At 49.7% G+C, this 24870-nt stretch overlaps 1 protein-coding gene across 6 annotated transcripts in view; it reads right to left on the bottom strand.

Moving 5' to 3' along the window:
- LOC138648197 (torsin-1A-interacting protein 1-like) overlaps nucleotides 1-24870 on the bottom strand; it is an 85795-nt gene that overhangs the window by 12222 nt on the left and 48703 nt on the right. For 5 of the 6 annotated variants that reach the window (XM_069737709.1, XM_069737713.1, XM_069737707.1 and 2 more), the window contains 6 exons: nucleotides 22864-22917; nucleotides 22233-22286; nucleotides 20933-20971; nucleotides 13038-13091; nucleotides 3729-3779; nucleotides 2536-2589 (listed from right to left, as the gene is read on the bottom strand). In XM_069737709.1, coding sequence (XP_069593810.1) covers nucleotides 2536-2589; nucleotides 3729-3779; nucleotides 13038-13091; nucleotides 20933-20971; nucleotides 22233-22286; nucleotides 22864-22917 — 306 coding nt within the window. The remainder of the gene's footprint in view (nucleotides 1-2535; nucleotides 2590-3728; nucleotides 3780-13037; nucleotides 13092-20932; nucleotides 20972-22232; nucleotides 22287-22863; nucleotides 22918-24870) is intronic. The other variant, XM_069737710.1, reaches the window with a different exon arrangement.

Genomic DNA, 24870 nt, shown 5'->3' with positions numbered 1-24870 from the left:
TAGAGCACGGGCCGTGCAGGTGGCTGCGATGGCTGGCTTTAGACCCCCTCCTGCCGCTTCCCAGGAGTTTTTTAAGAAGGTGTCTGCCTTTTTGTCCATTGGATCCTTTAGAGTGCCCATGTCCTCGAAGGGCAGAGCGAACTTTTTAGAGGCCTTTGCTATGGCCACATCCAGTTTGGGTGCCTTGCTCCAGGATGAGCAGGCTGGGTCATCGAACGGGTACTTTCTCTTGGGGGTCAAGAAAACTTTATCCGGTTTCTTCCATTCTTTCTTAATCAAAGAATGAATTTTCTCATTTATTGGAAATACTCTTCTTTTCTTTTGTTCTAGTCCGCTGAACATTATGTCCTGTGCTGTTCTTTTAGGGCGTTCGTCTACCAGACCCATAGTTGTTCTGATGGCCTTTACCAATGCGTCTGTCTCCTCGATGGGGAAGCAACTGCGTCCCCCTTCCGATGATAGTGAGGAGGTCTCGGATGTCGATGAATCATTAGAGTCAGATGTCTCGTTTTCTGATTCGTCTATACTGGACTCGGGAGACTTATGACCTGATCTATGTTTTTTCCTCGGAATTTTAATGCCTTTGAGGGCACTTTCCACTTGATTTTTTATTAGAGTTTTCAGGTCTGACGCGAACGCCGGAGATTCCTCCTGGATGGTTTTTTCTATGCAGGACCCGCATAGCTTTTTTTCCCATGAGGAAGGTAGCTCTTCCAAACATATTGCACACACTTTGTGCTTTGATTTGCCTGTACATTTCCTTCCCTAGGAGAAAAAGTAATCTCGTATTACATTATTACTTTCACGTAGATCACTCACCCCTTACGACTAAGAGATACCGTCTCTAGCCTCGGGACTGTATCCACTGGATTCGTCGCCGGCCGTGTATTTCCCCCAGAGACTCGGCGGCGTTGTGACCCTGAGCGTCCGCTGCTGCTGCGTTGCTGGGATGAAGCGTTCCCCTTGCGCTGATGTTGTGAGCGCGGATGCAGTACTTGCTCAGGTGATGATTGTGCACATTCCTGTGCCTCTTGTGGTTCTTTACCGCTCATAGTGGCTCCGCACTGCGTTTGCCAAAAAGAGAGGGTTTTCCACGTTTCCCCTACAGAGAACGCGGTTTTTTAAACTTGCCGCCGGTAGAAGTGGTCATCTGCGCATGCGCGCGCGTCACTTCCGGTTCGCGGCACAGGCATCCTATAGGGAAGATATTATTGGGGACGCCTGTGCGCGCGTTCTAACGTTCTGCCCGAGCCCGTACTTCCGGTTTGGGCGGCGGTTCAGCGGTGACCTGCGGCGCTTTGCTCTAGCGCTCCTGATGATGGTAGCGTAGCCGCCGCTACCCCCATGCACCGATTAGTGGTGCAGAGGCTGTAATGGTGACCGCCGTCACCTGCCTCTTTCCTCCCCCTTTTTTTTTTTTTCCTTGGGAAAGGCAGGCTCGAACATCTTCACTGCCTTCCCCTGCAACACTCACCTGTAGGGCCCGCCGACCCCCGTGGTGGTGCCTCAGGGTCGGAGAAAAGGGGGGAGAAAACCAGCTGGACACAGCCGTGACAGGGCGCCCCCTGTCAGGAACCGACCGGCCAGCACCCTGGAATCCCACAAAGAAACTTCAGGTACGTCGCTGTAGGTTCCCCGTCAGGGACAGGAAACCAACTGATGTGGGAGAGAGGTACGCCCTTTTTCATCTGTAGGTTTCCTGTCCCTGGGGGCGGACCCCTCTCTCCGTGGTGCCATCATGGGGATAGAGAAATACCCCATATGTGGCTGTACAGTACTGCTTAGCCATACGGAGAGACTCGGGAGGAATGGAGGGGTATTTGTCTCCTGGAGTGCAGATTTTCATTGAACAGTTTGCAGACTCCATATACAGAGCCCCTTAAGTACTAGAAGGGCAGAATCCCCCCTCAAGTGACCCCATTTTGGAAATTATAACTATGGGACTTCATCTACAGGTGCAGTGACTATTACAAGTGTGCCGCATCCAACCCGCAGCGTTCTTTGATCGTATGCACTAGAGTTGAGCAAATTTTTCAATATTCGGTTTGGATTACGATTGCCGGCGAATATTATATTTGCAATATTCACCAAACACCGTTGGAGTCAATGGGAGTAAAAATTATCTAATAGGTTCAGAAATGATCGTGAAACATAAATTCGGCATGTATAGAGCACCAATATGGCAAATTCAGATTCTGAGATCATTTTCAAACATATTCGCTCAACTCTGTTCTGCACGTTCCCCGAGAGGTCAGTCCAGTAGACAAAAGCAGATTTATCTGATAAAATCAAGCAACTTTGTAATACATCGCAAGTATACTATTGATTTATTAAATAAAACCTAAAACAACTATAACTCTTTAAGGAATTATTCCTAATGACAATTTATTTATTTTTCTATTCTCAGATAACCCATCTAATAGTAATAGGAGGTACAACCTGCGGACAGGCAAGGTCATATTTTTTAAAAGAAAGACTTATTTTCTGTAATTCTGGACAACCCCTTAAGCTTTTTAAAAAAAAAAACTCACATACCATCAGAAAAAGAGGTGCTTGCTTTAGTAAAGTGATGTTGTATTTTTGTAGTCTCTGCAAATAAATTGAAAAGTCAAAACATAAGAATATATATAGGAAATAAACTATGTGGTTCTGTTAACATACAAATATTAAACATACAGTGCAAAAAGAAAATATATATATAGGTCTGGCTCTTTCTGTATGTTGCTTCTTCTTTTCTAGATCACCCAGTGGAAAGAAAAAGTGAGCAATGTGGGTGATAGACATTACTGATGTATAACTGCAGGCAAGCACTGTCTAATCTCCCCCCTCAGTAACATAATGTCACTAAATGCCTCAAAAGGAAGAGATCCATCATAATAATCCCTTACTATCTTTCACCCCTAAAAAAAATGGAATAATAGATAATATTAAGACAGGCTGATTATCCAGGCATCATTAAATATGGGAAAGGAATGACTTTCAGTAATTCCATGGCAATATGACGGAAGAATGCTCTGTAGAACATCAATCTTGTGCAAGCCTAGATAGGTCCACCAGGGTCTTCTCCGCCATTATTTTGATTGTATCAAGCTATCGTGTTGCTGGTCTAACTCTTCGCTTTGTTCCTTCTATTCTTTCGATCATGATGTCTTTCTCCAGTGATTGATGTCTTTGTACAATGTGTCCAAAGTAGGCAAGACATAGCTTGTGATCTTGTCTGGTTTGATTTGTTCCAAACTGATTAACCGACAAAGGGTGAGCTTGATGGATCAATGTCTTTTTTGTGTAACCACCTCAATAAAAGCCATTTCTCCACCACCTCCAGTTCAAGGTCATTACGACGATGAATCCGTGCTACATCCTCCATACACAGCGCCCAATGAAGCGATCTGCGTCCCCTGCAAACACAGTGATCACAGCCTAGTCTCTTCCTCCCCACTATGTGCACAGGAATGATGACCTACCTGTACCTGTGACCGCTGCAGCCCTTCCCAGTGTTCACCACAGTGCCTTATCCTCCTTTTAAAGCCCTGTTCACAGCACTGTGAACTGACGCCAACAATGACCTTTTCCTTTGCACCTACTTGTGTGTCCCCCTACAGCAGTGCACCATACCCCACACTGACAAACTCCAATGTACAGGACTACTAGAATAATGGGAAAACCAATCACAGATGCACGAGCTAGAAGAAATGCTTCTATTCCAACACATGAACTTCTCAAAGTACCTTTTGGCTTTGATTGAAAGCGCTGATAGACGTATGACTCTTTCCCACGATCTGTGAATTATACATAAAAAAAAAAAAATTAGTGTAGATCAGTGCTTTACTGAGTAACAACTGAGATAACTCACATATGATAAAACCGCACAAAAGAGTTGCCGGCCCGTTTGTAATGCAGTGTTCCCTTATTTTATTTCCTTCCCTCTGAAACACCATGCAGAAAGTGCTGTTGTAACTCGCTAGTTCATGCTCTTTTAAAAGCTGCTTTGAACTGCTGCTCTAGGAAACATTCGAGTTCTAACACTATTTTCTACACTAGTTGTTGAAATTGCACGTTAACAACAATCGTTAATTTTAGGCGTCTGAAAGCCCACCAATATCTGGAAGAATTTGGCATTTTTGTCTGATAAATGCAGGTCGTTCTATTACAGATCTCATCTGTAATCTTTCCGTATCAACTGTAACATCCGGCGGTTGTTATTAAAGGGGTTCTCATTAAAAATAATATATGGCTAAAAGGATAACATGATTTTTGGTTGCTAACTGTAAAATCTGTTTCTCGGAGCCTTCATTGGGGGACACAGGAACCATGGGTGTATGCTGCTGCCACTAGGAGGCTGACGCTATGCACAAAAAAAGTTAGCTCCTCCTCTGCAGTGTACACCCCACCGACAGGAAGCAGGATATTCAGTTAGTGAGAAAGCAGTAGGAGAAAAAACAATAAGGTTGAAATAACCTAACCACAAACATGAGAACTGTAAACATGAGAACAGTCATAGAACACCGAACCACAGAAACTGAATAATAATGGGAGGGTGCTGTGTCCCCCAATGAAGGCTCCGAGAAACAGATTTTAAGGTAAGCAACCAAAAATCTTGTTTTCTCTATCGCCTCATTGGGGGACACAGGAACCATGGGACGCCCCAAAGCAGTCCCTGGGGTGGGGAAAAAAAAAAAAAACAGACTTCCATCAGGTCAGAGGACTCACCACTGCCGCCTGCAAGATCCTTCTGCCTAAGCTGGCGTCCGCTGAAGCGCAGGTATGGACCTTGTAAAATTTGGCGAACGTAGATGGAACCTGGATGGAAGACCAGGTTGCCGCTTTGCAAAGCTGTAGGGCAGAAGTCCTGTGGCGCACCGCCCAGGAGGCGCCGACTGCCCGGGTAGAGTGAGCCTTAATCCCGAGGTGGATCTTCTAGTCCTAGACCTGGAGTATCTACCTTGGGAGTAGCGGGAACGCCAGGAAGGAGTGGGTCTAAAGGATACCGTCTTCTTCTCTTAACGTGCCTGTGGCCTCTGCTGCTGCTGGGAAAAGGAATTTGACACCGCGAAGCAACGAAAAGGCCAAAAGGAACGAAACTGCCGCCTAGGAGGCCAGCGAGGTTTGGACTGGGGAAGAAGGGAGCTTGTGCCCCCGGTGGCATCATTAATAATTTGGTCCAGCTTGGAACCGCAGAGACGAGATCCCTGAAAAGGCAGATTGGTAAAGGACTTTTTTGATGACAAATCCGCCTACCAGTCCTTGAGCCAAACGGTACGACAGATGGCCACATTACTGGACGCCTGAGCGGCACAAGACGCGGCGTTCAGGGAAGCAGAGACCAAATATTCCCCAGCATGGGAAATCTGGGTGGCAAGTTCCGCCAGCTGCTCTGGTGGAGCTCCGGCCAGAATGCCCCGATGGAGTTGTTTGGCCCATTCGGATATAGAGTTCTAAACCCAGGTGGAAGCAAAAGTTGGGCATAGCGTAGACATGGCTGCTTCGAAGGCCGACTTCGCAAATGATTCTATGATTCTATTGTTGGAATCTTTCAGAGACGCTCCGCCAGACAGCGGGAGGACTGTGTTGGTGGAAAGTCTAGAAACTAGCGGATCCACAGAGTGAGAAGTCCAGTTGGCGATGAGATCCGGAGAAAAAGGATGTAAGACGCCAAGGCGCTTTCCTCTTTGAAGTCTCTCTTTCTCTGGTCAGAAGCTGATCGAACTCAGGACGAGAAGCGAAAACCTTGGAAGGGGTTTTAGACCGTCTAAACGAAACCACCTGATCTGCGGGTTCCGTAGAGGAATCTTTGATGCCACAGGTCTGATTGATCGCTCCAATGAGACTCTGAACCATATCCCTCATGCTAACGATTTGGTTTGAATCCAGTTCCAGATTATTCTCGGAAGGCGCATCAGAGAACGCCTCGCCTGACTCAGGGGAGGAGGACCGGGGAGAAACTGACTGCAGAGAAGGACCGTGGGGCGAGATGGAAAGGGAAGATGATTCAGACCGGCATTCCTGTCTGGATCTTTTGCGGCCTATAATGGGAGGCTCGGACAGAGGTTCCTGCGACCCGCTGGCTACTGCGGGAGTCTGCAGGGGAAATCTATCAAGCATGGACACAAGGGTCTGTGACAACCGTGTTAGATCCGCTACCGATTGTGACAGAGTGGAAGCCCAGCCAGTAGCGGAGGCTTCACTCTAAAGCGGAGCGGCAGGTGGATCCTGGGCGGTGGGCATAATGGGTTTGCTGCAGGCCTGACAGAGGAGAGGACTGACTTGAGGGAAGCTTGCAGTTACAAGACGAACACGCAAAGTGTTTGACTAAGGCAGAAGAATTAGAGGAAGAAGTGGGAGGACAAGCGTGACCTCCCTTAGAGGTAGACATGACGAACGGGTCCCTGAGGAAAATGTCAGAAGGTTAGGGGACAGGAGGGCAGAGGAGAGTGTCAGTCTGCAGTGCAGAGCTACTCACGGCAGACAAAGCGGTTTCAAGGAAGAAGCTGCCCAGCTGTAGATGGTCCCCCAGTGGAAGATAGCCCTTCAGGCAAGAAGGTAAAGCGACTCCTGCAGCGATCTAGTTAAGGAGACCTGGGACACGTTGTCGTCCGGGGAGCTGGTGAAGATGGCGACCGTAGATGAGAACGCCAGACTGTGCGCTGAAAAGGGTGGAGAGAGGCATGCGTGGCCCCGAAATACACTTCTGCAGCGGCACAGGGAGAGGTGGAGCTAGCCGCACGGAACAGGAGCACCAACATGGCGCTGGTTGGTGGAGCTAGCCAGGGGAATGATGGTCGGGCGGGAGAATAACCCGCCCGAGGAAAAAGGAAGTGGGCGAAGTCGCGGCGCCGGAACAAGGCCCGAGCATAAGCCGGGGCCTAAATTAGAAACCGGCGCCCACCGACGAGGATCGTGGCGCCGGAACTAGGCCCGGCAGAAGCCGGGGCCTACATTAGATGCCGGCGACCACGGAATAGCTGCCGGCCGCCAGGAGAAGGAGCAGGGCGGCGACCCCCGCCCGTGCCAAAAGGTAGTGCTCCTGGGATAGCTCTGCGTCGCTTTAGAAAATCAGGGCATCCCTTAAAACCCCAGGGGGTAGTGCAGAGTTAATTCCCTAATCTGGATGCAATACTCACCTAATAAATCCCACGCCATCATCTACTACGGAAGCCTAGCTCTCATGGAATTCTGAAAGGAGAGAGGTACCTCAGTTCAGGGAAGGTATCAGACGTCTGGAGCTGAAGGACGTCCTCGTCTCCGCAACCGACAGGCTCTGGAGGGCGAGTGGGTGGGAGACGGAGCAAGGACCGGTCTGAATCTCCTCAACACGCTTCTGTGTTAGGGGTCTTGGTCCTGCTGTGGGATCTATGAGGATACGGGGTGGCAGTACAAGCCGTACTCATAGTCCACATTGTGGGATTACAGTTGTGACTATTCACACTGTATCCCTCTCGGAAATCTGAAAGGGAACGACGCACATTGAGGTAGATGTGGGTCTAATAAAAGACCTGTGTCCACCTCCTACTGACACTAAGCTAAACTGGAGTTCATAATGCCAGTCGGTGGGGTGTACACTGCAGAGGAGGAGCTAACTTTTTTGTGCATAGTGTCAGCCTCCCAGTGGCAGCAGCATGCACCCATGGTTCCTGTGTCCCCCAATGAGGAGATAGAGAAATAGGGATTTTTGTGTACTCACCGTAAAATCCTTTTCTCCGAGCAAATCATTGGGGGACACAGACCGTGGGTGTATGCTGCTGCCACTAGGAGGCTGACACTAAGTGATACAAAGAAAGTTAGCTCCTCCCCTGCAGTACATACCCTCCTGCTGGCTCTCAGCTAACCAGTTCGGTGCAAAAGCAGTAGGAGATCAATAACAATATATGAGCATATAGCATGTCACATTATATATGAGAGTATAGCCAGTCAAATTATAAAACAAGCACAAGCTAATAATAGGGTGGGAGCTGTGTCCCCTAATGAATAGCTCAGAGAAAAGGATTTTACGGTGAGTACACAAAAATCCCTATTTCTCCTACGCCTCATTGGGGCACATAGACCGTTGGACTTCCCAAAGCAGTCCCTGGGTGGGGACAACATCAGATCAGGCCCTGTGTAACCGCTACTTACAAGTGCGACACCGCGGCCTGCAGAGTCCGCCTGCCCAGACTCACATCTGTGAAAGTCAAGGAATTACAGTGCTTCAAGAATGCATGCGGACTGGACGAACCCGCAAGCTTGCAGGCATGCTTTGCCGACGCCTGGTGCCTAGAATCCAAGAAACCTGGCTAGACAGGGAGATAGGCTGACATCTAACACGGAAGGATTCCTGGATGGTGTAACAAATCCACCAAGCTAACATGGCCGATGGAACGGCTAAACCCTTCCTGTAACCGTCAGGAAGCAGTCCTCTTACAGTGAGGTAGCCTAAATAAAGAGTCAAACCTTCGGAAGGACGCCGTCCTCGAGACGTACCTACCCAGAGCACTCACCACGTCCAGAATATGGGGAACCCATTCCGTTATGTGGACTGGTGCCGAAAGAGATGAGGGAAGAACAGTGGGAATACAATACCACCTTGGTAACAAGGGACAGGGATGGCCTGTGGACAACCTTGCCTTAATGGTAAGAAGGGAAAAAGGACTGAAAGAACAGAGCGGCCAGCTCCGAAGACTCGTCAGGATGAGGAGATCACAGAAAAAAAAGGGCGATATTCCCTGACAGTAAAGTCTGTCCGGATCAAAAGGAGTCTACTGTAAGACTCCCAGGATCATTCAGGTCCCAAAGATCTAACGGTAAGCGATAGGGAATAACCACATGTGAAGACTCCCTGCGAGGAAGTCTTTGCAGTTTTGTTGCAACAAGACGGAAAAATACTAGTTCAGCAAACGAGAAAAAACCTGACATGGTCAGTGTGGATCTCCCAAGATCACTGGGGCCCTTCCTGCTTCCGAAAAGATCTTGGAAGTAGTGGAAGAGGGGTGAAGGAAACTGGTACCATGGAAGAACCAGAGCATGCACCGCGATGGCTTTTGGACCTGGAGGCTGAACCATGAACTTAGAGTACATTGGCGTTCAGTCTGGATGCCATCCGACCTACATCTGGAGTGCTCCAGAGGACGGATCTGATAGACTTCCGGGTGAAGTTCCCACTCACATGAGGCGGGACCCCGACGGCGTCTGCCGCCCAGAGATGATTGACGTATGGCACAGACGTGGGATTGTCCGATTGAATCGGATGAGGTGACCCGCCAGAAGGCATTGGACCTGCTGTAGAACTAGTCGTACCGATCGGATCCCCAGAACAATGATCAGGAGGAGAGGACTGGCATCGATAGTCACTAATAACCGGGAGAAAGGATCTCCCCTGGATGAGGAAGGAGCTCAGAGACTACCCTCTGAAAGCCTGATTGACCTGCAGAAAACGAGAGGAGCGAAGGAAACCACTTCCATTGTCGTCACCAATTTTCCTCAGAACACTCCTAGCAAATCGAATGGAATGAGGGAATGAGTGAACGAGTGAACAAGTGCGCAAGCTCCCTGTTGAAGGGCCACTGCCTTGTCTCAAGGGAGAATCACCAAACTTCTGGAAGATTCCAGGATCATCCTCAAAAAGGATATCTGCTGGGCTGGAAATGAGGAAAAAACTTGTGTAAGTTTAGCTGCCAGCCCAGGAGAGAGAGGGTATCGCAAGAGATATAGACGACTCAGCGCCGGGCTGAAGGAGCGGCTAGAAAGTCGACCAGATAGGGCAGGACGACCACGCCTCTAGGGTGCAAGAGGAACATGACAGCCCCATAACCCTGGCGAACACTCTGGGTGCGGTAGCAAGGCCGAAGGACAAGGTCGTGACTTGAAAATGCTGTTCGCGAAAGGGAAAGCGAAGGAATTTTGAAGAGGGAAAAATATAGGAATGTGAAAGTAAGCATCCCGAATGTCGGTGGATGCCAGAAACTCCCCCTTTTTCCGTTGAAGTAATGGCTGAGCAGGGGAACTCCATCCAAAGAAGGGGGACCTTGTCAAGCTTGGTAGAAGTTTGAGGTTCAGGGTCGGTCTTACTTTTCGGTCCCCATTTTGGAACCAAGATCCCTTAGATCTAGACCGTCCTGGACAACTGATCCACTGCGGTTTCGGTCTATAGGAAAGCAAAATAGTTAAGGTCTCTGACCCAGAGACCATTGCTCTAGCAACACATGCGGCGGCTAAGGGAGGGTAGAGCGCTGAACTGAAGGCCGCAAGACGGAACAAACTAGATTTGCTATCTGACAGTCCGTTGTATTTTTAATTGATGACCCATCGGGTAGGGATACCACAGGAGATTCTACGCGGTTAATATGCCAAGAGGCAGAATGCGGGGCTGCATGAAGAAGGAGGAAAAACTGTCTCTTTCGCCGCTCTCTTTTGACTGTGCAGAGTTAAAATGATGAACCCTCGATCCACCATCCTCCTAACAGGGAAGTGGAGAGGGATCGTCCGCCTTCTTGCATCATATGCTAAATAGTGGAGATGCAGGGGGGGTGGGGGTAGGTTGCAGTCTGATGCCAAAAAGGGAGCCTCTGTACATCCACAGAGTTAAGGTCCCCGGGTGGACAGGGCTGGTTGTCCGGCGTTAGGCCTAGCTGCAGAGGATACATGGAGGCGACACTCCATGCGCTCGTCTATTGCTGGTGTGGGGAGATCGGTGTCCTTTAAAAGGACCCGTCGCCCTTAAGAATCAGACCAGGCATGGCATCTCACGTCTTAGGTGGGAATACGTGGCGGGAACACCCCGCGTGTTTGCATATTGGCTGAAAAAGGATACCGCGCTTGCAGAGGTTTCTGTCCAGTGGATCGCTTATCCGGACGCTCCCTGTGAGGGTGAATGGCAGATGCTCTGTGAGGGAGTTTAGTTTCCTCATGAGGGACACTGCGTGATCTAGAGTAGAACCGAAGTCCTCGTCATTCTACAAAGATTGGTTAATGATATAAATAGGCGAATCCATCCTTTTCTGAAGTTCTGGTGAGTCCAGAACCAAGGCAATATCCGATCCATATTCAGAGACTTGTTCTCAGCAAATCATTGGTGAGGGATCAGGAAATGAAACCTCCATTTTCTAGGCGCATGTACGTTTCTCGAATACTTGTGGCCCCTGCTAGCCTGAAGGAAAGAGACCATCTATATTGGTCCTGCGAGCATTCCGAGCCACAGAGGGTTCACGGAGGAATTCAGTTCATGTGCCCTTAAGACCAGGGAATGCAGGTCATGTGCCCTTAAGACCAGGGAATGCTGGTCATGTGCCTTTAAGACCAGGAAATACTGGTCATGTGCCTTTAAGACCAGGAAATACTGGTCATGTGCCTTTAAGACCAGGTAATACTGGTCATGTGCCTTTAAGACCAGGAATAGTGGTCATGTGCCTTTAAGACCAGGAATAGTGGTCATGTGCCTTTAAGACCAGGAATACTTGTCATGCGCCTTTAAGACTGGATAATACTGGTCATGTGCCTTTAAGAAAAAGGAAAGGTGGGCGGAGCCGCCTTAGCGCGCCATAGTGCGGGCGCGGCTTCCGGGGTGCGGCCTACACATCGGCCGAAGCCGGGGGCTAAATTTTTGCAGCTGGCCGGAGTGTTACCTCAGGGAGGTGGGCCACACGGAAGCTGAGGCTGCCTGTCAGCATGTGAATATCCCACTGCAGAGGCCCATCGCTGGCTGGATCCACTCACCATCGGTGTGCATCCCGGCATGGAGCCGCCGCGGATGATGGGTTTCAGCGCTGAGGAAGCGCGCGCACTCTACTGTTCTGCTGCAGGTCAGGTATTGCAGTGTGGACGGTGCAGGGATAAACCTCAGTCCATCATCCGTTTGTTAGGGAGGTGGAGAGGACCCGTCCGCCTCCTTGTGCCATCCGCTTTAACAGTGGTGGGACAGTGGGGGCTGCTCGGACGCCATAGAGAGGGGTCTCTGTACAGCCACGGAGTTCAGTCCCCGGGTGGACAGGGCCAGTTGTCCGGCATTAGGCCTGGCTCCAGGAGAGGATACATGGAGGCGACACTCCATGTGGTCGCCTGCTGCTGGTGTGGGGAGATCGGGACCGTGAAGGAACCGTCGCCCCTGAGGTGAGCTGAGGCATGGCTTCCCACGTCGCAGGAAAGGGTACGGGGAGGTATACTCGCCGTGCTCGCCTGTCGATGATTCGGGGGAGATCGGAACCTTGAAAGGAACAATCGCCCCCTTCACTCCGTTATATAAAAATTTACAGAAAAGTAAAAAATAAAATAAAAACGTTGGTGTCTGAACCAGACCCATGTGCCACCTACAGACACTAAGCAAGAACTGGTTAGCTGAGAGCCAGCGGGGGGGTGTATACTGCAGGGGAGGAGCTAACTTTATTTGTATCACTTAGTGTCGCCTCCTAGTGGCAGCAGCTACACCCACGGGCTGTGTCCCCCAATGAGGAGTAGGAGAAATTTATGTTTTACGCTACTTTCACACATCAGGTTTTTTGTTCGAGGGACAGTCTGGCAATTTTTGGAAAAAAACTGATCCGTATTTTTTTTTTTTTTTTTACACCGGATCCGTTTTGTTCCCATAGAGTTGTATTAGTGCCGGATTGTGCCTGATGGCCAGACGTTTCATCCGTTTTTTTCCGGATCTGTCCAAATAGTCGTTTCCGGCGGACGGAGAAAACGTCCACTGCAACGTTTTTTTTGTCCGGCAGAAAAAAAATGCACAGTGACGGAATCGGCCCAAAACACATGAAACGGAGGTGTGAAACACTGAATACGGTGCCTGGATCTAGATTTGAAAGCATTTTCCATACAAATCAGATGCAGATCTGAACCAGGAAGTCAAAAAATCCATGCGCATTAAAGAAGACCGGATCCACCTAAAAAATGGATCCGGCGCATCAGTTTTTCACAATTTACGTCGGATCCGTTTTTTTAAAAATTAGCCGGATTTAGCCTGAAAACAAAAAACTGATGTGTGAAACTAGCCTTAGTGTAAGGCAGCACTGTTGCGTTTTTGCACGGGGCAGGGTCATGGACAAGACCTAAATGTTAAATAGTTCACATACCTTCAGAAAAAACACCACGTGCCTTAGACAGGACAGGCTGTATCTTTGTAGTCTCTGCAGATACATTGACAAGTCAAAACAGGAGAATATGGATAGAAAAAAAACTATGACAAGAAACAAAACTATGACACTGTCATAAGATGCAAGACGCTGTGTGCAGCTCATCTGCCGCAGATCCATCAGTTCTCTGAATCATCAGGAAATCACTAGAGGACTAGTAAACAGTCTGCAATGTAGTCCTCCATATTCATAAACTGCGTATAACCCCGCCCCCACCACTGGATTGGCAGCTTTGTGTGCATAGGGAGGAAGCCACCAATCAGTTGTGGGGGCGGGGTTATACAGAGCTCATGAATACTGAGGACTACGCGGCAGACCGTTTACTAGTCCTCTAGTGATAATCTCCTGCTGATAAAACAGGATTTTTGGTTGCTTACCGTAAAATCTGTTTCTTGAAGCCTCCATTGGGGGACACAGGAACCATGGGTGTATGCTGCTGCCACTAGGAGGCTGACACTATGCAAATAAAAAAGTTAGCTCCTCCTCTGCAGTGTACACCCCACCGACTGGCATTATACTCTTCAGTTAGTGAGAAAGCAGTAGGAGATAATGAAACAAGGTTGAAAAACCATAACCACAAACTTGAGAACTGTAACGTGAGAACAGTCATAGAACAGATAACAACAGAAAACATTGGGAGGGAGCTGTGTCCCCCAATGGAGGCTTCAAGAAACAGATTTTACGGTAAGCAACCAAAAATCCTGTTTTCTTTATCGCCTCTCATTGGGGGACACAGGAACCATGGGACGTCCCAAAGCAGTCCCAAGGGCGGGAAAACAGACTTCCATCAGGTCAGAGGACTCACCACTGCCGCCTGCAGGATCCTTCTGCCTAGGCTGGCGTCCGCCGATGCGTAGGTATGGACCTTGTAAAATTTGGCGAACGTGTGGATGGAAGACCAAGTTGCCGCTTTGCAAAGCTGTAGGGCGGAAGCCCTGTGGTGCACCGCCCAGGAGGCGCCGACTGCCCGGGTAGAGTGAGCCTTAATCCCAGGAGGGGGCACTCTGTTCTTGACCCGGTAAGCCTCCAAAATTGCCGTTCTGATCCAGCGAGCAATAGTCGCTTTAGAAGCCGGCTGGCCTCTGCGCATGCCATCAGGAATGACGAAAAATGAATCCGTCTTCCGGAAAGAGGATGTTCTATCCAGATAAATCCTCACTGCCCTGACTAGGTCCAGCTTGTTCAACGATCGCTCCAGAGGATGAGTCGGAGCTGGACAAAAGGAAGGTAGAACGATGTCCTCGTTGAGGTGGAAGGTGGAAACCACCTTAGGAAGAAAAGAAGGTGGAGGTCGGAAGACCACCTTGTCCTGGTGAATGACCAAAAACGGAGGGCGGCAAGACAGTGCCGCCAGCTCGGAAACGCGGCGAATGGACGTGATGGCCACAAGAAAGGCCACCTTCCAAGATAAAACTGATAGAGGAATCTCCCTAAGAGGTTCAAAGGGAGAAACCTTCAAAACGTCCAGTACCAGGTTTAGGTCCCATGCCTCCACAGGGGCCCTGTACGGCGGGACGGCGTGGGCTACCCCCTGAAAGAAGGTCTTAATCTGTGGCCGAGAGGCCAAGGTCTTCTGAAAGAGGATGGAAAGCGCAGAGACCTGACTCTTCAGGGAACTAAGAGCCAGGCCCGAATCCAGTCCTGCCTGAAGGAAGGCCAAAAGAGAAGGCAGGGAAAAAACCATAGGCGGCACGCGGTTGGACTCGCACCAACGGAAGTAGGCCTTCCAGGTGCGGTAGTAGATCCTGGAAGACGAAGGCTTCCGAGCCTGAATCATGGTGTGAATCACCCGGTCCGAAAGGCCGGACGCTCTTAGAACCGCGGTCTCAACAGCCACGCCGTTAAACTGAGCGACCGAGAATTCGGGTGGCAGATCGGACCCTGGGACAGCAAATCGGGCCTGTCTGGAAGGCACCAGGGAGCGTCCGCGAGAAGGTTGATGAGCTCCGCGAACCAAGCTCTCCTGGGCCAATCCGGGGCGATCAGGATGACCGGCACCCCTTCCGCTTTGATCTTCTTCAACAGTTTGGGAAGTAATGGAAGGGGTGGGAACAGATAGGGCAGCTCGAACTGTGACCAAGGAATGGCCAGAGCATCGACGCCCACTGCGAGAGGATCGCGTGACCTGGAGACGAATTGTGGAACCTTCCTGTTGATCCGAGACGCCGTGAGATCCACATCCGGAGTTCCCCATCGAAGACAAATCTGATGGAAGACCTCCGGATGCAGGGACCATTCCCCTGCCGCGAGACCCTCGCGGCTGAGGAAGTCGGCGGCCCAGTTTTCTACGCCGGGGATATGCACCGCGGATATCACCGGAACCGTTGCCTCTGCCCAAAGGAGGATCTTGGACACCTCGGCAAGGGCCAAGGAGCTCCGAGTCCCCCCCTGATGGTTGACATATGCCACAGCCGTGGCATTGTCCGTCTGGATCCGGACTGGGAGGCCCCTGAGAATCCTTTCCCAATGGCGGAGGGACAGAAAGATGGCCCGAATTTCGAGGACGTTGATCGGCAGCGCGGACTCCTGCAGCGACCAACGGCCCTGAACCGTCAGGTGGCGAAAAACCGCACCCCAGCCGATCAGGCTGGCATCCGTTGTCACCACCTGCCAGTGAACCGGAAGGAAGGACCTGCCCTGGGAGATGAGAGGAGACGTCAGCCACCAGTTGAGAGACCGCTTGACCCGAAAGGAGAGTCTGATCGGCCGATCCAGGGAGAAGACCGACCTGTCCCACTGAGACAGAATGGCTTGCTGAAGGGGTCGAGAATGGAATTGGGCGAAGGGAATCGCTTCCAAGGTAGCTACCATCCTCCCCAGAACCTTCATGGCCGATCGGAGGGAGGGAGGCCGAGGACCCTGGAGCAAGAGAATGTCCCGACAAAGGGTGGATCTCTTGTCCTTGGGAAGGAAGACTCTGGACTGACGGGTGTCGAAGAGCATGCCCAGAAAGATGATGCGCTGAGAAGGAATAAGGCAGGACTTCTTCCGGTTGACCAGCCATCCGAAACGGGATAAGGTGTCGAGAACAATGGACAAGCTTTCGTGGGCCTGAGCAAAGGACGGAGCCTTGATGAGGATGTCGTCGAGGTATGGAAACAGAACCAAGCCTCTGACTCTCAAAATGGCCATCAGCGCCGCCATGATTTTCGTGAACACCCTTGGCGCGGTTGCGAGACCGAACGGCAGGGCGACGAACTGAAAATGATCTTGTTGCACTGCGAAGCGCAGGAAACGGTGATGTCCGGGAAATATTGGAACATGTAGGTAGGCGTCCTGGATATCTATAGAGCATAGAAATTCCTGAGCCTCCATGGAAGCAATTACTGAACGAAGGGATTCCATCCTGAAGTGTCTCAGGCGAACCCTCCTGTTCAACAATTTGAGGTCCAGAATGGGACGAACCTTGCCGTCTTTTTTCGGTACCACAAAGAGGTTCGAGTAGAAACCCGTGTACCGTTCCTTTTCTGGGACGGGAACGATTACCCCGGATTTGAGCAGAGAAGCGATGGCTGCGAAGAAGCCCGGAACCAAACTGGGATCTTTTGGAGGACGAGATTGGAAGAAACGATCTCTGGGTCGGGAGGCGAACTCTATTTTGTATCCCGAAGACACAACTTCCCTGACCCATGCATCCTCTACTGCGGAAATCCAGACGTCCCTGAAACGGAGAAGACGGCCCCCCAACCTGGGAGTTGGGCTGGAGTCTTGCCGAGAGTCATGCGGAAGTGGATCTTCCAGTCCTGGGCCTGGACGATCTACCCTGGGAATAGCGAGGACGCCAGGACGGAGTGGGCCTGAAGGACACCGCCTTCTTCTCTTGACGTGCCTGTGGCCTCTGTTGCTGCTGGGAAAAGGCGTTTGACGCAGCGAAGCGACGAAAAGGCCAGAACGAGCGAAACTGCCGTCTAGGAGGAGGGCGACGAGGTTTAGCCTGGGGGAGAAGGGAACTTGTGCCCCCAGTGGCGTCCTTAATGATCTGGTCCAGCTGGGAACCAAAGAGACGAGAGCCCTGGAAGGGCAGACTAGTGAGGGACTTTTTGGAGGACAAGTCCGCCTGCCAGGCCTTGAGCCAAACGGTCCGGCGGATGGCAACGGCATTGCTGGAAGCCTGAGCCGCACAAGAGGCGACATCCAGGGAGGCGGAAACCAGGTATTCACCAGCGTGGGAAATCTGGTTGGCAAGTTCCGCTAATTGCGCGGGAGGAGCCCCGTCCAGGATACCTCGCCGCAGATCCTTGGCCCATTTTGAGATGGATTTTGAGGCCCAAGTGGAAGCAAAGGCCGGGCATAGCGCTGCTGAAGCCGCTTCGAAGGCAGATTTTGCGAAGGATTCTATAACTCTGTCGTTAGAATCCTTCAGAGACGCTCCGCCGGACAGTGGGAGCACCGTGTTGGTGGACAGCCTGGACACAGGTGGATCCACCGAGGGAGAGACCGTCCAATTGGCGGTAAGATCTGGTGAAAAAGGATATAACACCCCCAGGCGTTTTCCCCTCTGAAAACGTCTGGTCGGATTCTCTCTCTCTCTGGCCAGGATTTCCTCGAATTCAGGATGAGGGGCAAAAAATTTTGAAGGTGGTTTGGCCCGTCTAAACGAAACCGCCTGATCTGCGGGTTCCGTAGAGGGATCCTTAATGCCACAGGTTTGGTTTATAGCCCGAATGAGGTTCTGGACCGACTCACTCATGGTGGCGATTTGGCTAGGATCCAACTCCGACATCTCCTCTGAGGGCGCATCAGATAAAGCCTCGCCTGACTCAGGGGAGGAGGAACGGTGCGACACCAACCGCGGGGGAGGGCCGTGCGGCGAGATGGAACGCGAAGAGGACTCAGACCGACGTTCCTGTCTGGACCTTTTGTGGCTAATCAAGGAGGGCTCGGGCGGCGGTTCCTGCGACCCGCTGGCCACTGCAGGGGTCTGCAGGGGTAACCGATCCAGCGCGGACACCAGGGTTTGAGACACCCGTGTTAAATCGGCCACCGATTGTGACAGGGAAGCGGCCCAGCCTGGGATGGGGGGATCACTCTCGGGCGGAACAGCCGGGGGATCCTGGGCGGTGGGAGCAATCGGGTTGCTGCAGGACTGACACAGCGGGGAGGACTGACCTGAGGGAAGTTTGCTGTTACAGGACGAACATGCAAAGTACATGACTAAGGTAGTAGATGAAGAAGAAGTAGGGGGGCGAGAGCGGCCCCCTTTAGAGGAAGACATTTTGAGGGACCCTGAAGATGCCAGTTGGTTAGGGGACAGTGGGCAGAGGGGGGTGTCAGACTGCAGTGCAGCTACTCACGGACCCGGTCCTGGAAGATGTCCCACTTGTCCTTGGTGGAGAAATCCCCTGGTGCTGAGCTCACAGAAGATGCGGGCGAAGGAGCGTGGCGCGCTGCGTGAGGCACTGCAAGGGCTGCTGCTGTGGTGTGAAGCGATGCTCACACCAGACGAGTGTCCCACAAGGAAGTCATGGGGCGGAGCTAGACGCAGAGGCGCCGGTGGGCAGGTCATAGTATGTCGGGCGGGAAAAAGCCCGCCCGCAGAAGCGGAAGTGACAGATCCGAAGACCGGAAGTAGGCCCCGGCCGAAGCCGGGGCCTAAATTAGGAACCGGCGGCCGGGGAACGAGCCGCGGCGCCGGTATAGAGCGCCGGAGCTATGCGCCGCGACGGGAGGCTGGCGGCACAGGCGCCGCAGCCTGCTAGGCTGCGCCGCTGAAGGGCGCCGCAGATCCACCTCCTGCGGCGCCGGAGCAGTGCGCCGCGACGGGAGGCTGGCGGCACAGGCGCCGCAGCCTGCCAGGCTGCGCCGCTGAAGGGCGCCGCAGATCCACCTCCTGCGGCGCCGGAGCAATGCGCTGCAGCGATAAGCAGCGCGATAGACTGCAGGGCTGCTGCGCTGAGGACTGTGCCCAGTGAAAAACCGCCGCGCTGATAGTGCGCCGCGGAAAGGAGCGAACAGCAGCCAAAAGCTGCCAAGAAAGAAGGTGCTGGTCACGGGTGAGAGCGCTGCGGCCAGAAAAGGGCCCCGCGCTGGAGCAGAAGGCCCTAGCAGAATGGGGAAAAAGCTGGAACTCCAGGAACCGATAAAAAATCGACCGCGCCGCAAGGATACAGGCGATGACCGGGTAAGAGAGGGTCACCGTCTGGGAGCCCTTAACAAGAATCCCCCCCCTAACAAGGATCTGGGATGGGATAGGGGAAATACTCACCTAAAAAACATCCCACGCCGTACTAACCTTAAATGGAGGGTGAGACATCCAGGGCTGATGGACGTCCTCGTCTCCTCCAACCGACAGGCTCTGGTGGGCGAGTGGGTGGGGGACGGAGCCAGGACCGGACTTCTGAGCACGCTGGTGTGCCAGGATCTTGGTCCTGGTGAGGGATCTATGAGGATACGGGGTGGCAGTACACACCGTACTCATAGTCCGCTTGTGGGAATACAGGTGTGACTGTTCACCCTGTATCCCTCCGAGGAAAACTGAAAGAAAACGACGCACATTGAGGTAGATAAGGGTCTAATGAAAGACCCGTGTCCACCTCCTACTGACACTAAGCTAAACTGAAGAGTATAATGCCAGTCGGTGGGGTGTACACTGCAGAGGAGGAGCTAACTTTTTTATTTGCATAGTGTCAGCCTCCTAGTGGCAGCAGCATACACCCATGGTTCCTGTGTCCCCCAATGAGAGGCGATAAAGAAAACGGATTTTTATCAAAACTACAGCAAGCAGCCCAGGAGGTGACCCATCACTGGAATCAGATTATGCTGCTCTAAAGGTACCTTCACACATAACGATATCGTTAACGATATTGTTGCTTTTTGTGACGTAGCAACGATATCGTTAAGGAAATCGTTATGTGTGACAGCGACCAACGATCAGGCCCCTGCTGGGAGATCGTTGGTCGCTGAAGAAAGTCCAGAACTTTATTTCGTTGCTGGATCTCCCGCTGACATCGCTGGATCGGCGTGTGTGACACCGATCCAGCGATGTCTTCACTGGTAACCAGGGTAAACATCGGGTAACTAAGCGCAGGGCCGCGCTTAGTAACCCGATGTTTACCCTGGTTACCAGCGTAAAAGTAAAACAAAAAAAACAGTACATACTTACCTACCGCTGTCTGTCCTCCGGCGCTGTGCTTCTCTGCACTCCTCTGCACTGGCTGTGAGCACAGCGGCCGGAAAGCAGAGCGGTGACGTCACCGCTCTGCTTTCCGGCCGCTGTGCTCACAGTCAGTGCAGAGGAGTGCAGAGAAGCACAGCGCCGGAGGACAGACAGCGGTAGGCAAGTATGTACTGTTTTTTTTTTTTTTACTTTTACGCTGGTAACCAGGGTAAACATCGGGTTACTAAGCGCGGCCCTGCGCTTAGTAACCCGATGTTTTCCCTGGTTACCCGGGGACTTCAGGATTGTTGGTCGCTGGAGAGCTGTCTGTGTGACAGCTCTCCAGCGACCAAACAGCGACGCTGCAGCGATCGACATCGTTGTCGGTATCGCTGCAGCGTCGCTTAGTGTGACGGTACCTTAAGACTAGGAAGCAAACACTGTGACAGATTCCCTTTATGCTGCCCAGTTTCAAGTGTAAAATAGCAAAGTAATGCTGATCTTTTATGGCTTCAAAGTAAAAAGTCCAAAGGTTTGATCTATTTAAGTAACGTGGGAATTACTTTAAAATCCTTTACCAAATAGCAAAAATATTGTAAACTAAATTCCTGGGAAGAAAAAACAAAAAGTTACGGTAAAATACAATTTCTTTAAAATTCAAACATTTTCTTAATCCCATAAACTCTGACAAATATTAATTACGGTACACACAGAAAAGCACGCCGTCCTCGCCATGTACCTTTTTTCTGTTGATAACCAATTCTCTTTTCTTCTTCATCTGTGATATGAAAGACAACAATGTGTTTTTTAAAATACATATTTATACAAAGTACTTACAGATTTAGTGTATGGATTTATCAGTAAATGTTGATGCAGCATTATTAAAGGGGTTGTCCAGAATCAGAATACCATGGCCACTTTTTTCGCCCCATGTACAGTCCTGTTGTCAATCTCCAGGTCACAGCAGCAAAGCCTCCGACTGTACATGCACAGAGGCTCCTGTCCCGTTAACTTTCCAGGACAGGTTTTATCAATACAAGAGTGATCATTTTAGTGTACTATAGGGATTACCTCCCTAGATAAAACAAACGTCATTTGCTAATTTAAAGCGTAACCATTGTTTTAGATTTGACTTCACAAATCAATAGTACATGCGAAAAAAAGATATATTACTTTGTATCATATCTTAGGGTAATCTGCTTCTTTCTCCACCAGGACTGATCACTCATGTTTAAGATTTTCAGATAAAATCTTTATTCAGTGAAGACATATTTTTACATTACTGAGTAAGGACAGATGGTGCTGATAAGATTCTATGTAGAGGGAGGAGCTAGAGGCAGAGCCCCTCCCACTTCCCCTATACATAGAATCTTATCAGCACCAACTGTCATCTCTTATCTCAGTAGTGTAAATATCTGTTTTCACCGAATAAAGATTTTACCAATAAATTTAAAATCTTTAAAACTAAATTATCAGATCAGGATGATATGATATGTAAATTGCCTCTTCAGACAAAAAGAGGACATGAACTCTACCTGTTGGAAGTAGCGATCCTACAAGTCACAATCAACCCTTTAACGAGTCTTGTAATATGACTTAGGATAAAAGCCAAATCAGTATCTCAATTTGCAGACACGGCGTTTCGGGCTGTTGGCCCTCGTCAGTGCAAAGCATTGTATGGCGAATAAGCCTCCTTACCTTGACAAGCCAGAGCTGGCATGTCACTCTCCACAAGGAGAAACCTTACCCCTAAGACCTCCGACCAGTAGGAGAAAGACGCAGATTTCTCCAATGAGATATATGACAAAGCTGATTATTTTTATGCATAATGTTGATTTATAAAATTAAAATGACAGATGTTTAAGTATTTCTTCGATTTTTTTCCTATTCTCCGAAAACTCTATTTAACTGTAATACCAGTAACAACCTGCGGACAGGCATGGTCAGGTTTATATTAAAAAAAAAAAAAAAAAAAAGCAGCCGTATTTCCCTGTAATTCTTTCTGGACAACCCCTTTAAGCTTTAAATAACTCACATACCGTCAGGATAAGAGACTCTTGCTTCGGAAGGGGGGTGTTGTATCTTTGTAGCCTCTGCAGAGAAATTGAGAAGTCAAAACATAAGAATATACAACACAAGCTAGAAGAATCAGCGCACTGGGAAGAAGCTGCTTTGAACTGCTGCTCTACCGAGAATCTCTATTCAAATACTATTTTAGAGACTAGTTGTTGAAATTGCAGGTTCATTGGGTGAATGTTAGCAAAGGCTCATTTTCGCCAACTGAAAACACACCAATATCTGAAAAAAATCTGACCACGTTTGGAAGATTTTTTTTCTGATAAACACAGGATCGTGAACTCATCTCTCTGATCTTTCTATATCAATTGTAACATCCAGCAGTTATTTAATGGGGTTGTGCTGCCATCATATAATTGCAAAGAAAATGATGTTTCTTTTTCCACTATTCAATCCTGTTAAAAATAATACATGGTTATAAGGAAAAGTATGTTTTATTACAAGGATTCGCAGCGGATCAGAGGTTGGCACAGGTGTGTGTGTGTTTTCCTGGAAAAGAGTGTGTGTGTGTGTGTGTGTGTGTGTGTGTGTGTGTGTGTGTGTGTGTGTGTGTTTTCCTGGAAGAGACCTATAGTGTTAATTACCCTCACATACCATCAGAATGAGTGACACGTGCTTTAGACAGGGCAGGTTGTATCTTTGTAGTCTCTGCAGAAAAATTAAGTGAAAAAAAAAAGAGAGACAAAAACAACCATAAGAAAAAACTATGACACAAGAGCAGACATGAAAATTAACATTATACAAAAAGAGGATATTTTTACATTTTATTCCCCTCAATACCAGGAGGACAGAGATGAGTCAGTAAAGTGCATTAAACATATTAGATAATTGGAATTGGCCAAGGAGATAACTTTGTGCATAGTGTCGGCCTCCTATTGGCAGCAGCATACCCCCATGGTTCCTGTGTCCCCCAATGAAGCGGCAGAGAAACAGATTAGATAATTGGAGTTGGCCAGTAGTTATAGCATCGATCATCTACCATCAATAATATGCAAAGAAGTTCCCCAGGGGATGTGATCGTATTTTTACGAATTACATCTAGAAATGTAGAAAGTTATACAGTCTTGTATAAAAAGTTAAAATCAACAGTACAGAAGTGGTAATCTGAATAACACAGTCAGATCTCTAGGCCATCCAAATGTTAAGAGGTTAAAAGCAATTGTTCTATTCAAGTGAATGGACGGGATAATCTTCAGTACAAAGCACAGCGGCTACGAAGCACACGGCAAATTCTTTGTGTGTGAATTACTTGGAGCAATTTCTCCACTACCGTCAGCACAGTATCCTGACCTCAGACAGCACCCAGAGCCATGCCCTGTCCTCCGCACATAGTGCCTACTCTTGGACTGGCCCACTGGAGAACAGGAGGATCCCCCGGTGGGCCCCCACGCTCCTATTTGAGCAATAGTTAGCACCATATGCTTGATTTACATTGTACAGATTGAGGCATCAAATCTTTAATTTCACAAACTACCCAGTGTATTATTACATGGAAGAATACATTTGTGAATGAGTGTAATGTAATATTTGTATGATGATGAATACTGGGCCCCCACAGTCACTGTTACTGGTGGGCCTCTTGGTAACCCAGTATGACTCGGATAGTACCAATGACCATGCCATGTCATCTGCACACAGCGACCACGGCAGTGCCACGTTTTCCCTACACAGTGCACAGCAATGCTTTGTCCTCCTCCATCTGTCTGCTGCTTTCCATGCCATCTCATCATTTTGTGCACATGTCACGTAGCAGGAGAGTATGAAAGCTGCCAGTAACGATGACGCTAGTGGCATCAGGAGCAGCCCAGCTCTATAATGGCCGGATAATGCTGACTCTTAGTAGGAACTGGATTTTCCCATTGCCTCCATGGCAGTATTGACAGGAGGGTTTGGTGGCCTCCGACAAATGCAGATAACACAGAAGCAGATAACCCCTTCCTGATGTGTGATACTCTATGTAGGGAGCTTTGGGGCCCATTATACTCAATATAGGGGGCTATGTGGCCATCATACTATATGGGGAGGACTATGTGGCCATTATATACTACATAGGGGGTTGTGGGGTTGCAGTACACTAGACGTCGCAAATCGACACCATTTACTTGTATGACCCCATGCTATAGCAGCTAAACAGAGCTTTGACCAGGTGACCCATGTAATGACGTGTAACCCCAGTCTAAATTTATTAATGTGACCCACTCCCTACTGGAATTTTTCTAAGTGACCCCTGAATCCATTTTAGTTTGAGACACCTGAACTAGGCGAAGAGGCATGGAGACAGAGGACACGCCTGCCGCATGCCCCTCGGACAGACAACTACTGGCCCACAATCTATTTGTAACATCCTTGTGCAGAAGCTGAACACGACATATATGCGCCCGGTGATAGTGGACGAGTGGGCACCCTGTGCACTTGTTTGATGGCAAGTCGGGGAGAGAGGTCTTCTTATCAAATGTATTTTGCAACCATACGGTGTTTCTGCCCTATGCTTTTTTTCTGGTAACTATTATTCATATACAATATGTATGGAGACAACTTTCCAAGTCGTCTGCTTTATTTATCAAGGCTTGAATACTCTGCACCTTGTTCTTTATTTCGATT

Source organism: Ranitomeya imitator, chromosome 8, assembly GCF_032444005.1.
Source record: "Ranitomeya imitator isolate aRanImi1 chromosome 8, aRanImi1.pri, whole genome shotgun sequence".
NCBI classification, from domain to species: domain Eukaryota; kingdom Metazoa; phylum Chordata; class Amphibia; order Anura; family Dendrobatidae; genus Ranitomeya; species Ranitomeya imitator.
This window is presented reverse-complemented; position numbering and strand designations above follow the sequence as displayed.